Genomic DNA, 19076 nt, shown 5'->3' on the forward strand with positions numbered 1-19076 from the left:
AGCTGCTTAATGAATTTCTGCATGCATGCGTACTGCAACTGCAATGCATTAACGTGCAGTGTGGCACAATGGATAATACCCATCGTTGCATCTATGCCAAGTTAAGTACAGCAAAGCACATGAAGTAAATTACGGCAAAAGTGCGTTGCAATGCGTACTACACAATTATCATATTACATACCGGGCATGCGTAACTGCATCGGCCCCTTATGTCCTAGTGTTTGATTGAAAACCAAAAGTGGAATATTTGCATTTTAATGAAATTGAAATTTAAATTAGCTGCCACTGTATTGACAGCAATATTACGGCTAATATATGATTGCAAACTAAAGTCATTATTTTACGAAAAGTATCTGAAACCTGAGTAAGCTAAATCCTTTCGCAGCACTTGCCACTAACACCTTCAACTTAATTGCTTTTCTAATGCTCTATCCTATGATTTGATGTTCAACATTTTCCGGTGAAAAGAATTAAAAATAGGAGATCTTATTTATTTAGTATCTTGTCAAGGAAATGAACATCAAATTACCGTTCCTAGGTGTGAATAGAGCTCAGCTGGATTTACTATGTTCTCATTGTAAGCGAAAACTAATTTAAAGTATATGAAAAAAAGAGTGGACTGAGGAAAAAGTTATATAATTTAATATCGTCTTGCATACCATCCAACTGCATCACAGCACTTGCACTTGATCGAATTTTTCCATATCAAACCGTAACGAAAACTAATCAACAAAACTTTACACTTGTTGGCTTCGGTAGATCCTTTTCCCCTATGAAACTGCAACGCGCGTCCGCGGCTATTGCTTTCATATTTTTTAATCAAGACATATGCAATGATCACCTTCACACCATTATGCCACAACGGCTGTAATCTGATTTCTATATTATTTTCACATTATCATTTTTTATTATAAATAAATCTTTTATTAAAATATAGTTTGGGGTGAACATAGACCTAACTACAACCATGACCATCAACGTCATTATCAGCATCAGCAGCGGGCAGGCATAACTGCTGATGGAGTTCACAAAAAAGTTAATCGGAAAAGTAGCTGCTCGGTTGCCAAATGTGAACGGTTCCATTGCTGCTGCACTTTCGGTAGTAACCGCGTCCACTGCCTCATGCAGCATTAGTACAGCTCGCAACAATATTGCTGGCACGTTGCATTGTGCATTACTACATCAATACATTTTGTTGGAAGCAAGACAATTGTTTCACAATATTTTTCTTTTCTCTGATACAAATATTTCGTATCCCATTTTCAATATATTTTTTTTCGCTTTAACTTTTTTGTACCTACTGCGCGTGCATAAATAGATGAATGACTCGGAACGGAAGCTATTTTAGAGTGAATTTCGCTCACACATTAGCGATGTGAATTGCATTAATGCGCATCCAAACCATGGCAAGATCAGTACAGCAATCTGGTTGCCGGCCATGATAACTGCTCCAAGCCGTTCTTCTGCAACGCTTACCCATCTATTGTTTGGGTATTTGCTTCATTGGATTCATGCAACGTAATAGGAATGTTAGACTAATAAGGGCCACTTCGAGAGTGCATTAGAAGAGAATTAGTTACTTTGTGTTTGATATGGAAGTGGTGGTATGGTTACACATTTCTATACATTGTACTAATACGCAGCAGCGACCGACAAGTGGCAATGGTAGTTCTTATAATTTATGACCATTTTAATTATATTATAATATATAAGTAACAGTCACAATGTGCATATTATTAAATTAATTCATAAAAATAAACCAGATTGCTTAATATTATAACGGTCTTACTATAACGTCATTCTCATATACAGAGAAGTTTTTATTAATCAGTCCATTTCCGTCCTTCACTGTATCATAATAAATTAATTATTTATTTTCACAATATATGATGACCCATAAAATTGAGTTCTATTGCGAATAAGTAGCTCAATTTAATGCTTTTATTCATTGATTTGGATGAAGAATCGGGATAGACAATTGAAATAATGGACATACAATTGAATCAAAAAGGAAAAGACAAAAAGGGATAGAATTTCAATAAATAATATTAAACATAAAGTTTCTTTCAAATTATAAACTATGGTTAATTTAGTAATTAAAACGGTACCTTATTCAAATATCAACACATCTACTAAAAATGAGAGCAAATAACAAACAGTTCTTGATATGAGTTCAGGTTTTTTAGAAATTTGAGATTTTTGGGTTGAATAAATGGATAACAACGTCAACAAATGTGGCGTTGGGAGTTGAATAAATGGATAAATATAATAGACCCTATAAAATAATTAAAATGAAAAATAACATATTTCATATATGGTTAAGTGTTGATCAAAGCGGAAAAGTCCAGAAACCTACTTGAATCTTTGATTTCAATACATTTTTTTTTGTTTGCTTTTGGAATATGACAGTAAATAATATTTCAGTAACAAATCGATGTAGTACTTAAATCTCAAGAATTTAATTTGAAGGTGAATTTACATCCAGGTGGGCAAGAGTTGACATTTAATATAGAAAATGAACGCTAAGGAATTAAAATACGTGAGGTATAAAAGAAATGCTTTGTATATAATAATTTTATTTCCTCTTTACTGATAAAAGAAATAATCGTTTGGAATATGGTGTAGCTTTAATACTAAACTAAAATACAGAATTGTACGACCTGTCGCAGTTATGAGGGGATTAAAGCTTTATACCGACAAAAAGTACCAATGAATATAAGATAGCTCTTATTGGAATTAAATTATTATTTTTGGTATATACTATCTATCTCAAAATAGTCATGTCAGATAAATGATTTATACATCCTTACATTTACTTTGAAGTTACCGGGTAATATCCTAATTCCACTCATTGAACGGCTATCGTACCCTAGCACCTATCATCGCTATAGTAAATTGAGTAAGCTACGTAACTAAATGACAATATGAATCCATTTCGAATTCGATATAAAAGGAAAATAAATCGGAGATAATATGTTTTAAACATTATGGATTATAGGCTGCCTTTCACATTTCCGAAATGTTCTGAAAGTCAACTATTAATTACTAATTATACTTTTCAGTATCTTTTCTATTATTTGGAATATATTAGCTCAAAATCCTAAACTTCCTTTAATCTGTCTCAGCAATTATTAGCAATTCCTATTTCTTGTTTATGGTATATATATACACGAAATTTTAAAGCTACGTTGTGTCCTATTATACATAACTTTAAAAATATGAATATTAGTTTAGATAAGTGTCCAAATTATGGTCATTTCAGGTCCCCACCACAACTGTAATAAGGAGGACCTTAGATATATACAAATCTAATGGAACTCAATCCATTAAAATCAATTATCCTGAATATATGTTGCCTCACCGCAGTACCAAACAGCAATAAATTGCAACAGATTAAATAATTAATTAAATTATAAAACTAATTCTCTTCGCAAGTATCTGCACTGTAAAGAGTAAAGCATAAATGATTCAATAATAGAGTTTTACCTACTCGGTCTCTGCATATTAAATAATAAAATGAACCGATTAATTATTTCATTATATAAAATATTTCTATTTGTTTAGCATTTTTCCTAGTTTTTTACACCCATTTTATGTCTCAATTAATTTATATCGTTTGCAGTTGCATTAATTGGTAGCACGGCAAAATCTTGATTGTATTCGTAAGAGCAACAGCCCGATAATATATTTAAAGATACTTTTTATGGCAACAACAGCGAGCAACATATTTTCAGAATACTTGAAAAATTGATTATCGCATTAATGTGGCATTGCCTGCCCTTCCGTCGTCATTGTATGAAAGCAGCATCCAGCAAACTATAGCGAAAACGGCTGCTGGAGAGAAGATCAGATACTGCGGGGCACTGAAGGGAGAATAGCTTCCTATAGCCAATAAACTGGAGTTTTATGCTTCGACTCAACAATAAATTGCGGCAACTGATCTAAGATTATTAAGTTCACGTTTGTGATCCAATTTCGAAGTTGTTATGACGAGGCGAAGGTTGAAAGAGTTATTGCGATACTGAGATATTGCTATATTAGTGCGGTGAATAGACCAAGCACTGAATACTGCACCGCACAGCAGGACGTGGTTGCGACGTGGCTAATGGATATTCGTTTATTAATGGTAAATGCAACAATAGTAAACAACAATAACAATGATTTACAGGAATTTAATATGCTCAGGTGCTAATTTCAACTATTGAATCCGTTTGAGATGTCGGCACAGCGTTTGAAATTGTTTGAGTGCAAAATAAGCATGTGCGTCAAATCACTGATTTCATCATCAACGTCAAAACGGCAACATCGACTTGATTGTCAGCACAGAAGCCTTAACAATCAACAGCAATGCCATTAGCAATTGTCGGAACAACATCAGATTCTCATTCTTGTGAAAACATTAGCAAGTTGGTAGCAGTTAAGGCTGAATATTTGGTTCGATCCCAGCAACAGCTGTCGAAGTATACAAATTGTTGACAAAAGATGCCGCCGCAAACTCACTACCCAGCGATTGCTTCCAATTTTTGTTGTTGTAGCAGTGCAGGGTTAATGATAAAATGGCGGGCGTATATCGATTTGCCAACTATAAAAAACCTTTCAGAACATAATCCAGTACCACGAGCAAGTTCTCCTCAGACATAAGTATTAGTGATCAATGTCGTTTGTTTATACATTGCAATGATTTAACCATTACTAGGCATTACGCTTGCAACTATCATTACCATCAGCAACAAAGTAGCAAATAGTCTGGAGCTCCAACAGAAGCTAACAGTGGCAGTGGCAGTGGCAGTGGCTATGGCAATTACGGTTCAACACTGAGGCATCGATTTGGAATTGTTGCGTGGCAAATACTTTAAACAAATTACAATTTCAATTGGAAAAATTGTTATGGCAGCCAATTGTGCATTCGTGGCTCATTTTCAGGCTGCTTCGCTGTATATCGGTAGCCGGCTTTGATGAAGATGCAGCCAGCCCCATTCTCCTGCTACTCAATGGGTATATCGCGCTGCGGTATGCGGAATTGCACATTTGACAAAGTGGTTTGAACTGATTCAATGAAAAATTTATAAAATTTGTCAGATTGTTGCGAAAATTAACTGCTGCTGCACACCAGCGTACCGCAGCCCCCATTAACTCTTCAATTGTCAGCAGTGCAGCGATGATTGGTATATGCTGCATATTACGTTGCTGTGCTTCACTCAAGCATTTATTGCTTATGTAGCTTATGTTGCTCATGTTGTTCATGTACTCCATAGACCATAAATGAGAGGCTTAATTAAAAAAATTAAAAAATTATTTTCAAATTAATTCATTCGATGTATGTGCTCGCTAGATCGCTAGATCACTGAGATCAATGAGAGCATCAATGAAATTCAATTATAGTAAGAAAAGCTCAATAGCCGCTGTGCGAAAAAAATGCATTAAAATAATTAAGCAATTTTATTTTGTTGCATTTAATAAAAAATGTGAAAGAAATTATTTATGTTTTGGCTTGGAAAGGAATAGGAAAGGTTAATGCGAATAACAAGAAATTAATTATGTTTAGTAATGTAATGAACGAACCACCTATTGATTGTCTGCGCGCATTTTCTAGTAAAAATTAAATAGAAGTAGAGAATTAGCTACCAATACACATAATGTTTTTACGCTGATGTCTTCAGTTAGTAGAATATTATGGTTTTGTTGAAAGGCGGGTTATTAATCTGAATTCAGGGCAATCTGAAGGTAGTTTTCAATGTATTGGAGAAGTACTCATTGCAGTCAGATCTTATGATTTACTACTACAGTAAGATGAAACTATGTCAGAAGTATAAATTTTTTATTTCATATAATATATGAACAAAATCACGAACTACTTGTGTTTCATTATTAAAAATTGATTATTGATTAATCAGTGCATGTAATAATTTTTTATCGATATTTGGCGTTCTTGTGTTTTTAAATCAAATATTTATTCTAATTAACCGTTTCTTAACCCAAAAAAAATATTGCAAATTTAAAAATATTATACTAAAATGCTATTTTATTTATTTTTTATGATTTATTGCTAAGTAAGCCCCAGCAAACAATCACAATTAAATCGTGAAGGTGTGTTTTTGCTAATTACAGCAGAAAATATTCAGACGACACTTACACGATATTCGCCCTTTGCTACTCCACCTCTCCGCTGCACTTCAAAAAAATATATAGAGAGAAGGAAAATTAAGTGAAATTTTGACTATCCAAAGCGCAGACATCTTCTAGCCAATTAAGAAACCGCAGTGCGGATGCAAATACATGAAAATGTGGTAATTAGAAAAAATACTTGTATTGCTCGTCCCGATATGCCACTTGCAGCAGTTGCCACACATTGTAGAGGTGGCGCTGGTGGTTTTGCGAAATAAATTTCGAAAAATTGCATCAAAAATTAATTATAATTTATACAGTTTAGTACGTCACCGCACTTTGCCTCGCTGCCAAGTAAATCTACAAATAACAACAACATCAGCAACTGTCAGACAAGCAACTAATTTAGTGACAACACACCAGCAACAACAGCAGTGCAATAAGATTTCATTTTGCCCGCCACACTCAACCAAACTCTTAGAATAGTCGAGGCAATAAATTCTGAATTTTACCACAAATCATAAACAATGCGATTGCTAAGGAAAGGTTGAATGCAACAGATTAAAGCAAAACACTGCTACTATAATCTGCAACTCATATTTTGCTGCAATGTGTTTCACCATTTCAGTTGCTGTCAACTTAGAATGGAAGGGGATGAAGAGTTTACTAAAGCAGCAATAGTTTTGACCCACGTGACTCTACTAAAATATTTGTGAATTTTTAAAGTTCTATCTCTAATTGTCTGATTTTCACCAATTATAATTGTAATGCTGTCATATTTCAATTTTAATCCATACGATGAAGTTATGTTAAAATATTTGATACAGCTTTCGTCCTCAGAGATCAAAGTGAAAAAAACGCTTCAAACTAGCTTTTTGGGGTGCTCAATAGTTTTTTTTAATTCCTAATACAATAGAAGCTCACTTGGGTTTTTGGGTAATTCGAATTTGCGAAAAGTTCTAATTTGTAGACGTGTTTTATTTAATTTTTTTTAAATTATCATAAAAGTTTATTTCAGCCGCATAAAAAGTTTATTTAACGGCTGAAAGCAATTTTATTAAGCTTTATTGTGTAAAATATAAAGTAATGTTTGCTTGTTTTTTAGATTAAGTCAGATTCTTTACAATGTGATCGGTACTGAGAGTTAAAAGATTGGTCATGTGATCAGTGGGAAACGAGTCATTCTTTTTGCACCACTTTGTTAAGATATTGACACTTTCAATCGCTTTAGAATAAGACACATTTGGTGTGGGATTGCGAACGTCATCTTCAATGTTACTTGAAATGCCATTATTGGCATTAAACTCATATTCCGATGCGTATTGAACTTGCACTTTTGAATGCGTTTCGTTAAAGTGCGTATCTTGAATACTCCCCCTTTATTTTTTTTTTTAAAAAGTAAGAACACTTTTAATGACTTACTTATTTATACCAAACTTAAAAATAACAGACAGGAGAATTCGCTTAAAAATTCCTTACAACCAAAAGATCTAATTTTAGAGCTTTTAGTGCATACAATGTATTGAAATTTTTTGGTTCTAATTTCTAAACAATTCGAATTAGTAAGAGTTCTATTTTGCAATACTCTATCGTATATATATAAAAACTTTAACTGAAGTTTCTGATCCATAGCTGTACTTAGAAATAATATTAGGTGAGCGAAGACATGGATTTAACTAATAATATTCCTTTTCCTACCCAAGATCATATCACTTTCATATACGTATATGTAATTTAATAATGTATTAACATAGTAGAATGAATATAAAATAGTATATAATAATAATATATTAAGGTAGAAGAAATAAAGTGACCTCCTGCCTCTATCTGTTGATACCCCTTTCCAAGTCACATAAATATTGTAGTACCTTCTCGGTTGAATCACTTTTACCTACTTCTGTACTAACTAGTTACCAACGTGGATTGATTTAAGTTCCCTTCTCACCAATTGGCCAATTAAAAATGGTCAAATCTTACCATTGCACTCTTGTCAAGAATTTCATGACCCATTTACTCCAAATATATAAATTTATATATAATATTTAGATCCCAAGAAACAATATTTAAGTCCCGCATCCTTCACTAACACCCAATTTCCTTGCTACACGTCCATGCTTTCTGGCTCAGATTACCCTAGTCCGCTAGGTATTAAGCCTTTTGCTTTAATCTCTCTCTCTCTCATTCTCTCTCTCTCTTGATTACTGGAATGGGGTTGTACCCGCTGCACACGGCTGTAATCTTCCATATTCATTCCTAGGAGGTGATTTTAGTGGGTTCAAGTCTCACACTGCGGCTTTCGATGCTTTCCACCTATTGCAAAAAAAAAAACAATATGTTATAACAATATGTTATATAATATGTTTACAACAAATAATATCGATTATTACGTGAAAATGAATCACAGGACGACATTGTATCTAACCCAATGAAATTTATATGGATCAAACTTAGTGCACTTGATTCAAATTCAATCGTACTATTTTTCAACTAACTTTACGGAAATTTAATAAATTACAGTCTAAAAATCCGACGACTGGTTATAAAACACCTTACCGTCCTCCCAAGTTTATGCCAGATGTGGCATCGAAAAGGCTGTCAACTACTTAAGGGAGGTAGAATTTCTTCCAATGATTATTGTAAGTGAATATTGACAACTTACGTTTATATTACCAATTTTTGCTTTATAATTACAGAAGAGCTTTGAAAATTTTAACATTTTATTAAACAAAGAGATTATAAATCCAAATGCAATTCTGAAGATGCACTGCATTTAGAATTATTTTGTGTCATTCTGCAATTTTTCTTTGGTCGATCGTCTGCCAAAATTCTGTCAAAACCAGAAACAAATAAGCCGAATAAATTTGAATGTGAATTTATTTTACATTTAAAAAAAATAAAAACAAAAACAAAAACAAAAACAAAAACAAAAGCAAATGTTTCAGTTGTGTTTATTGTTGTAATTACCGCTGCTGCAGTCGGCTTCGCAGCTGACTCGCGTTTAGTTGAGTTGAGTAATTTGTCATTTTGATGTGATGTGGTTGAAAGATGGAAGATGGAAGTAAAGCAAAATAAAATTAATTTGGCTTGTATGCGTGGGCTGACGCGCACGCCACTCGCCTATTAATTGCATTAAAATTTATTGGGCAGTGTTGTTGTTGCTACTTTGATACATGTATGAAATTTAAATGAAGTTGTCAACACTTCAACTAGACAGACACTCGCTGGTACGTTCAATTCAAAGGTGTGAATATGCGTGCTAGCCTCCTCCTCCTCTTCCTCCTCTTCCTCCTCCGTTCCTCCGTCTCTTGTAGGTGCGAATTATAATTATCCCATTAAGGTTAATGACTAAAATAGTTGCCCATTAATTTCTGCTAAGCAGCACGGAAACAGATGGTTAATATCGGGCAATGGTGCCATTAGCGAAAATTACGACAAAACAGAAGCAGAAATAATTTTTGTTAATAGTTTTGTAATTGGGCATGTAATAATGCTGGTTTGATTTGTTCCTTAACATGAAGCGCTTCATAAAAACAATTTACTGGTGACTTAAATTCAACCTTCTATCAAAGCCCTTACACATTGCAAATATAAAAGAATAAAAGCATCTAAAGCCACAGTGTGAAATTTGAACCCTCTAAAACCACCTCTAAGGAATCAATGGAGTAGATTTCCACAGTAGGAGATGAGGAGACTTCATTCCAGTAATCAGTGGCGAAGGGGAGAGAGATGTGAACAGATAGCCTTAATAAGCCTCAATTAGGCGCAAATTATGGAGATAGGGTGATGGTGAAGGGGATGGAGTTAAAGCGCATACGCGCGGGTGATATCTAAAAGTATTTTAAGGTCGCACAATTTTTTACCATTCAGAGAGTTTTGCAGAGACTGAAGAAATGATTAGCAAACGATGCAAATTCCGGATTATACTATGAAAATATCAAAACTAACCAACTAAGTTCCAATAAGTTCCTCCTAGAACACAATTTAATTTCTATTGGCAAATTCAGTTCACTCTTCCTTGATTGTTTCGTTGATGTGGTCGAGTTAAGGCCAGTATGGAATCGAATGACTAGAGCAGCTCATAATAAACAATTCCTTTCCAATCGCACCAATTTCCTTTCAATTGTTCACCGTCAATATAAGCTCTGAAGTCGTTTGGGGAAAGACTTATGAAATTTATGAAGGCAGAACATATAAATATGTATATAAAATATTTGTATATACAGTGGTAAGATCATTAGAATGATATGAAAAGTAAATAATTAATATAAAATACGTAACGGAACTAAATTGTAGAACACTTCAAATTTAATTATGTATTGGCTCTAAATTTATATATAAAACTTACAGTTAATATTTGCAAACAAACTGAGGGTTCAGATTTTTCTGACATCTAAAAAGGAACTGGGAAACATTTTGACACAGTTGAAAATCATTTCAATCACCTAATACATCCAAAAAATAAATACAGATACAATACAATTTGATCTTGACCCATTAACGCATAATATCCGTATAGCCTGAAACAATTACTATTCACGAACTCACTTGGGTTTTCCATATATGTAACAATGTTAAATGCCATTATAAAAATGGACAATTACGAAGACACTATCGCCTAACGATAGTACCGTTTAATGTCATTAAATTATGACTTCAGAATACCTAAAATGAATTTTATTGCAGGTTTCGTTTGACATATTTATCGACAATTATTACATAAGGTGACCAGCTGTAGGCGTCGGTCTTTCAAAAGTGACGTCCCGAATGTTGTATGTAGTTTAGGAATGTGCTTTGAATTGCAACTGTCATCAAGTACGTCGAATTCAATCGATTCAGCAGAAAATTTTTGATTACCGCTTAATTATGCTGAGCATGCGCCAGTCACTGACCAAGCTCAACGAAACCACGACACTGCTTTCTTACATTTTCAATTCTTCGGCTTCACTTTCGGTGGAAACCGCCCATTTCAATTTCGTTTCGATTAGCTGTAAATGGTAATCTTCACCCCACCTTTCCAATTTACCACAATAAAACATAATTTATAATTAGTTTAATTCCGGGCAGGTTCGGCGTTTACTGGGCCTTTGATTCCCGGTCATGAATTCGCAGTTATGCGTATGACACAATAAGAAATTCGTAATAATGTGTGAACCGTGGTTTAGCGATGTTGGCATTACGTTGGTCAATTCTTCGCTATTTTGCTATTTTGGCAGCAATGCTTGTTGGAATTATATTACTAAATTATGCGAATGCGCTTGCAGGTCTGTAGAATTGCAAAACTATCTTCTTCCGGCTGGTATAAAAGTACGTGGGAGTTTAAGTACGGACATCAGTTGAGCTCAGCTAACAAAACAGTAAAGAGTTCGAACGCGTTAAACACTTTATTTTGAGAAAATTGAAAATAAGCTAGAAATCGTAGCAATGAAGGTACTACCACACATAAGGATGAAGGATTAATATAAAATTGACAAATTTTTATTTTTTTCTATTTTTCTATTTCAGACTTTCATCTGTGTTTTGACTTTTGCTTTAGCCGTTAATGCCGGCCTTTTGCCACACCATGTTGATGAATTGCCACATTTCGCCGATGGCCCACACCATGACGATCTTCATCATGCAGAAGTACATCACTCAAATGGTATACATCTCGGACAAACCTCAGCAATTGTTATTGATGGTGGCGAACATCATATTGAGCAACATCCTGTCTATCACCACGATGATCACCATGGTGCAGTAGAAGTACATCATAACTCCATTCATGATATACACCATGACGCCATTCACGATGTTCACCATGATGTACATCATGCAGCTGCCGCAAAAATTGTACACCATGAGCCGATACATCATGTTGAGCCAGTACATCATGTCACTAAGGTAGTGCATCATGAACCACATCATTTCTTGCATTATACTAATCCCGTTGTTGATCATCATGTTGTACATCAAAATCACCACATCGATGAGCACCATCATGCTGCCGATTTGCACCACAGTGAATTGCACCATCATGCATCACTTGTCCATCATCATGTGCCCGCACATATCGTTGATCATCATCATGCGCATGCTTTTGTACGCCATGTGCCAGCACACCATCTGCACCATCATGCCGCCATTGTGGAGAAAGTTTATCCCGATCACTTGCATGTGCATGGCGCCAGCAATCTGATTGCCTTCGCCAAGCAAAAGTTGCACGGAAAATTCGGCAAAGTCAGAATCACAGAAACTCATTACTAAACGATTTCATTGTCTTCAATTGAATTCACGACGCCTTCATTGCTAATTTATTTAAACGAACTCTCTATACATTCTACGTCCTTAGTTATAAGTTCCCATGTAAATACTTTTATTTTAATTTGCAAACATGAAACTTCAAATTAAAAGAAGTTCATTATGATTCAAAAATAAACGAATCTTAACAATAATACACCCACGTTTTAGAAAAGTTAAAAGATCGAACTTCCTCCATTTATGTTCCTCCATTTAGTTTGAATAGAGTGGCTAAATATTTATCTCCAAAGAGCATTTGAAAGAACCACAGATTATAAAATGAAATATAGTTTAGTGGGAAGAAGTGTAACTAAAGAAAGTAGATGATTGCATATAGATTATATAGTTGTAAGGAGGTTTTAAAGATCCTTGCCCATCAAGATGTAAAAACTTTCAGAATTATTTTAATCGTTTGATTGATATTATATTTGTGGTTCAATACTTTCTTAAGAAGCATTTCTGTTTAGGCCTTTTCTAATTGCTTCATGAATGTCAAACTTCGTCCATTTTGTTTTAAGCTAACTTTAGTAATGAACTTCAGAATAATTATTAACAAAACACACCTAAGCCAGTGGCGTAACTACAGGGAAGCGACTGGAAGCAACGCTTTCGGCCTCACGAATTTAGGGGGCCCCATTATAAATTTATGTATTTATTGTATTTATTTTTAATAAATTCTCAAAAGTAGAACGAAACGATTTGCCGTATAGTTGTGCTTCAATCCTCAATTTCTATCGGTGCTATATTTAAATCTGCATCTACTCCATATAGCAAAATAGTCCATTAACCAATAACATATACCAAATTAAATTGGAATATCTTTATTAAAAACGGAGAAACTCCATATCCGCTTGTTAAGTTTATATGGCAGCTATAAGAAATAGTAGTTTAATTTCAATCAAATCATATGGTGATCAGGGGCCGCTTCCAAAAAGAATGTGTGTAAAGTTTCATTCGAAGAGTTCAAAAGCTGAGAGAGTAGTTTGAACTAAAAAGATATATAAAAAGATATATACTTTACTGATATATACTTTATGGTATTTACGACGTTTCCCTTAATACGTTACGAAAGTGTGGACAAACTTTATATACCCTTTTTACACTTTTTCGTGTAAAGGGTATAAAAAGATGTTAGTAGGGGCCCCTTAATTAGTAGTTGCTTATAGGCCTAAAAAATGTAGTTACGCCACTGACCTAAGCATTGTGTAAGTAAATAGTTTTCGGATTGAACTTAGAGTTTAGATGTGAATGTTCCCATGCATTATACAAGGCTAATAACTTCAACTTGAAATATTAACTCAAAGCTGTGTTTATGAGCAAACACTCATCAATCACAGTTGCACTTCACCTGCTCAACTATCGAATCAACAGATGAGATGAACTCCGGCGATTGTGTCCTCAACGCGCAAACGTGAGAAAACGCCCACAATCAATGCCGCAATATATCAAAATTGCAGGCGAGCCTAACGACAGGTACACATACAGACTAACAGGCAAACGGACGGTGAGACAGACGGACAAACGATCTGCAGTATTTTGCATGTGTAGAGACATGAACAGAGACATGAAGCATCAATTTACACCAGCAGGCGTCAGAACAGAGCGCCGAACGTATCACGCAATCTCGGCTGCAGCGTGTGGGGCCTTGGTGGTCAGATAGAGAGTCCAAGAGAACTATGAAATAAGTGAGGGTGTTATACGCATGGGCAACACGTGATCTGCACTGATTTCATACGTTTTGAAGATGTGATTCTCTAAGAAAACCAAGTGAGTGCCATATGAGTTGCTCGCGTGATGATTTTATTTATTGTTGCCAGTAAATTATAGAAATAATGGTTTTCCATATGATATTTAAATATAAAAATATAAAAAACAAATTGAAAGAATTGAGAGAAGCACAAGAATTGATTTAGAAAGGAACGCGATTACGTGCCAGTGGTTGCAAGTGTCTCTTGACCAAAAGACAATGAAGACGACAAAATGTACAAAATATTGTCGTAAAAAGTTGGTCCTGTGGTGGTGGCACTCGTTTTGCAAAAAGTTAATGTTCCACTCACTGTCCGGTAACGATTTGTTGCTATTTCAATGGCAAGATCAACAATGAGCGCCGCCGAAGCCGCGAAGTGCTATAGCGGCTCTAGCAGCAAGCCAAACATCAATATAATAAAACTATAAATGATCACAGGGGTTCAAGCGGAGGCAGTGACAGAGGCGAGTAATAAAAATTCGTGCAGCTCGTATATAAGCCAAAAGTATCACGACAATTTTTACAACTGATTTTATTTCGTTCAAACACTTTTTGTTAGATTTTTATTTGAACTTTTTGTGTAATTATTACTGCAACCACTGCATTGAGCGAGTGCAGCCGAGCCGAGCCGAGCTGAGCGGAACTGCAACAAGTGTTGCGCTTCAAAAACCTCAAATGTCGTGTTGCGATCTGCAAATATTGAATGGTTTCGATGGCAATCGTTGGCAATTCAGCACGTACCGTTCCTTAAGTTGTGTATCTGCTCAGTAACTTGGGATTGTTGCATCTTTAGTGCCACAGTAAAATGGCTCGTTGACAGGCAATAAGTGTCAAATGCTTATCACGTTGCAATGTGTTTTGCTGTGTGCTATTTGCTGTTTGCTGTTTGCTGCTTACAAAATGCAATGATCTTGTCAGTAAGGCACAGTTCGGCAGTTAGCAATGTCGTAAATGGAGTTGCTATGCAAATATATGGGCAATTTCACTTCTGCTGCACTTGGCGGGGATTCAATGCGGGATTGAATCGCGGATTAACTTCAAACATTTTCATTGACTAATCCAACTTGACTCAGCGCATTGTGGACTTAATGTCGAAATTATGAGTTCGACATAATTGAAAAGTAGCTGAACTGCTGCAATTTGCAAATGTTTGGCTTTAATACCCGCACTGGCCACATAATTAAGGTAGCATTAAAAGTATTGCGCACTGTTCTTAAATAATTTTCTTCACTCTTCTCTTCGCTCCAAATTCCAGTGACGGCGGATTCGGTTGTGCCTATGTGCTAACAGCTCAGCAAACAACTTGTTGGGTGTTCGTGCTACGCCAACACCGGCACCGCACAATGCGAGCGCACAAATTACAAATCACATTTTAACAATTTCAACAATTTTAACTATAATGGAAAGATGTTAAATTTAACTCATTTCCACTTCCAGTTGTGCGAGTTGGTTCCGCGCCTGGCAATTAGCGTGTAGCCAAACGAACAGCCACGTTCACGCTTTGGTTCCATATGCAGCCAAAATGTGATTATTTACTTAATTTAAAAAGGAACACAAAAGAATCTGAACCCTACTAACCTGTCCACAAGTAAACGTTCAGCCACGTAAGCGCAGTAGCAATCATCCTCCCTTTGCCCGGTTGTTCTTTGCGGTGAAAAGTAGTCTGCACTTCGTAATCGTTTGGGTAAATGTTGCGCTGAGCCGCGTCAATTTTGAGTTTGACTTATACTTGTTGTTGCTGCTTGGTTGGTGTCGAATGACGGCTCAGCAGGTTGAACGACCAACCGCAGTCGAATTTGGGCGATCCAAAATGAACAATTTTTTGGAAAATTTGATGTACTCATAAGTGAAATTACAGATTGCTACATAATAAAGAATTCAACTTAATGTAAAAATATTCGAAGTTACATCGCGACTGTAGTCGAAATTACATAACCCTGATATTAAATACCAAGGTTTATGCTTTAATAAAGCGAAGCCCGTAATATATACCAGTGCTTGTAATAACGGAAAACATATCTCATATATACCAGATTGAATATTTCCAAATTGGTCTTTTTCAAATTTTAATTTGAATATTTATATATTAGTCCATTAGCAGAGAAGCCAATCGGAGCTATGTATGGTCCTCATTATACATACTTCTACATTCGTTTTATTGATTGCAGAATGCATATACATGATACTACTACATAATAGATTACTGTTATCCTCTTTGAAATACGATCACATCAGACCTATTAGCTGGCATTTACTAATCTGCTTTACTATGTCCAATCTATTTGAATCTTTTGTTTGGGTTTTTATACACAGGGACTGGAAAAGAGTAGTTGCTTATTGTTGAAAGATTAGTTTTGCGAGACTGATGCATGTATTTAGTTAAGACAAAAGTTCTGCACCTCGACATGAGATCTTTAATTCTCTCATTATTTCAAATTTTTAACGATCAGAATTGGATTTCATCTATACAGAGTATTTTGAATACTAAAGATTTTAGTCTCGGACTTATTTGTATGTTTTAGTTGAGGAATCAGCTTGTGAGTGTTATAGTTTGTATTATGATAGCTTTTTACACATTTATAAGAATTTGTTCTAGGCAATTCTATATTTTCAAAGTATTTTATAAAGTTTTTTGATGCCATTGATTCACAACATTGTTGGAACAATCGCTATATCGTAAATTTCATACATCTTTTAATTCTGTAGCAATTGGAGAGTAGTTCTCTTTATCTTCTTATTTCGTTTAACTGATATGTAAGTCAGATAGAGTTATGCTCATTAGTTGTTACAAAAATTATATGGTAATAGGGATATGATAGTAGTCCACTTACTTACCCTGAGGTGTATTACGAAGGCAACTGCAGAAAACATGCTGGACAACAGAAATACACCACATAATCTTTAAAGGTCTTTTGCTGTGAGGAGAATATAAACAAACGACACAATATCAATTAGCATCCATCTGAAATTTTATACTTTTCCAAATCGAATAATGATTCTGCGTTCCCATCTTAAATATGTCCAACCCCTAGTCGCTATGGATTCTTTACCATCTCTGCTTGTTTTGCCTTCTTCTCTTTATTTTCTTCATCTTTTACACTGAAAAGGTATCAAGTGAATACAAATTTTCAGAAGAATACATTAGAGAATCCCTATACACTGTTAGTCAGGATTACATAGAGAAATTTCTAATTAAAATGTCTACTTTTTAATTTAATTTTATGCAATAATATGTTTACAAAAATAATTGAATAATGATGTCTTCATATCTACATTTAAAATATATTTTTTTTCAGAATTTTTAATTCACATCTCCAAATTTCAAGTTTTAAAATGAGATTTGATCGTAAAAGCCGATCAACTATTTTCAACACTTTTTATATCATTGCCAAACTATGTTAATTATCTGCTGCTGTTGCACAAATTATGGTTTTGATTCATCTCATCCTTTCCGAAGTGCTCTCTTCCTTCAAATTAACTTATTCTGCGCATTGGTCCTGCTTCTGCTGCCGTTGACGCTGACGCTGATGCAATTCACTACCAGTTTTCATTCATAAAATTACCTGGGCCATTAACCATGGCGAGAGTGAATAAATGAAGGCGTATTGCATGCAGTCCCAGCCAGCACCGAGATTGCATGTTTCAGCGCAGTTCATTTTTATGTAATCAAAACCCAACTGAGAAGAAAAAATTGTACTCGTATTTATCGGTGCGGTAACTAACATAAATCGAGTAGGCTCATCTTCGGCACCGATGCTGCTCCACAAATGTTTGTTTCGTTATGCTGCTGCAGCAGCTTCCTTTAGGACAAATCGCGTGCTTTGGTTGCCGTTGCATAGTGAAACGCATTTAAATATGCAACAGACGGAATCAGTCAGGGCCCAACCACACTAGGCTATGCCGGCCAACATAATTGTATTGTGGCGGGTGGTGGCTGGCATCTGCACTGTTGCACAGACTGCTCTGCAATTACTTGTCATTTTTTTTTCAATTTTGCATTGCAGATACTTAAACTTGCAATAAAGAAAAATTATACGAACCCTTCGATCGCCTTTGGCTGCTACACTTTCTCCTCAGCACTTGGTAGCGCATTTTGTGAAGCATCATAATTTAGCTGCAATCATCATTAATACTGTGGACTGCTGGAACATATCAGAACGGTCCTCATGCATATGCTGCGGTTGTTGATCGAAAGCCATCAGTTGAGAAATATATGTACATACATAAAAAAAAATTAAAATATACGCCCGCGCGTTTTTTCCATTATTTTGTTTTTTCTTGAGTTTTATGGACATTTTAGTAGCATTAGGCATATCACAATTGGAGTAACATATCTGTGCCATCCGGATCAGCGTACTGACGTTTCGAGCAATTTAGTAAAATATAAAAGCACAGCACATGCATGAATAAACGCTGAAGGTTATTTTTTGTCTTTCACAGCAAAAAATTGGCTGCAAAGGACTACGTACATTAAGACTGAAAAGTTTTCGGAAATTCTCATTTAAAATTCGCGCGCTGTATATTTTTCGATATTTTAAGTTTATGTAGTTTGGCAGCACTGTCCTTAATTACTATGCCAAAAATGAGCGCGATCTGTCAGACAGTTCGTTTACGGCAGCTGTTGAAACCAGTTCACCTCAGTAGTGCGTTGCGAAATGTCTTCGACGGTCGTACGACCGTCCTGAAAGGCTTTGTACCACTCATAAACTTGAGTTTTCGATAAAACTGATTCCCCATAAGCCTTTTGTAGCATTCGCAACGATTCTGCACACGAAATTTCGTTCGAAACACAAAATTTGATGCAAACTCTTTGTTCAATATTTTTTTCCATTGTTTTTTTCGCAACGCACTACTGAGGTGAACTGGTTTCAACAGCTGCCGTAAACGAACTGTCTGACAGATCGCGCTCATTTTTGGCATAGTAATTAAGGACAGTGCTGCCAAACTA

The 19076-nt window shown here is 35.3% G+C and overlaps 1 protein-coding gene across 1 annotated transcript; it reads left to right on the forward strand.

Moving 5' to 3' along the window:
• The first annotated feature begins 11526 nt into the window (after positions 1-11526).
• Positions 11527-12348, forward strand: LOC119677723 (histidine-rich glycoprotein). The gene is made up of 2 exons (XM_038089186.1): positions 11527-11532; positions 11608-12348. Exons 1-2 carry the CDS (start codon positions 11527-11529, stop codon positions 12346-12348), a joined length of 747 nt encoding a protein of 248 aa, XP_037945114.1.
• Positions 12349-19076: the final 6728 nt, after the last annotated feature.

Source organism: Teleopsis dalmanni, chromosome 1 (genome assembly GCF_002237135.1).
Source record: "Teleopsis dalmanni isolate 2A chromosome 1, ASM223713v2, whole genome shotgun sequence".
Classification (NCBI taxonomy): Eukaryota; Metazoa; Arthropoda; class Insecta; order Diptera; family Diopsidae; genus Teleopsis; species Teleopsis dalmanni.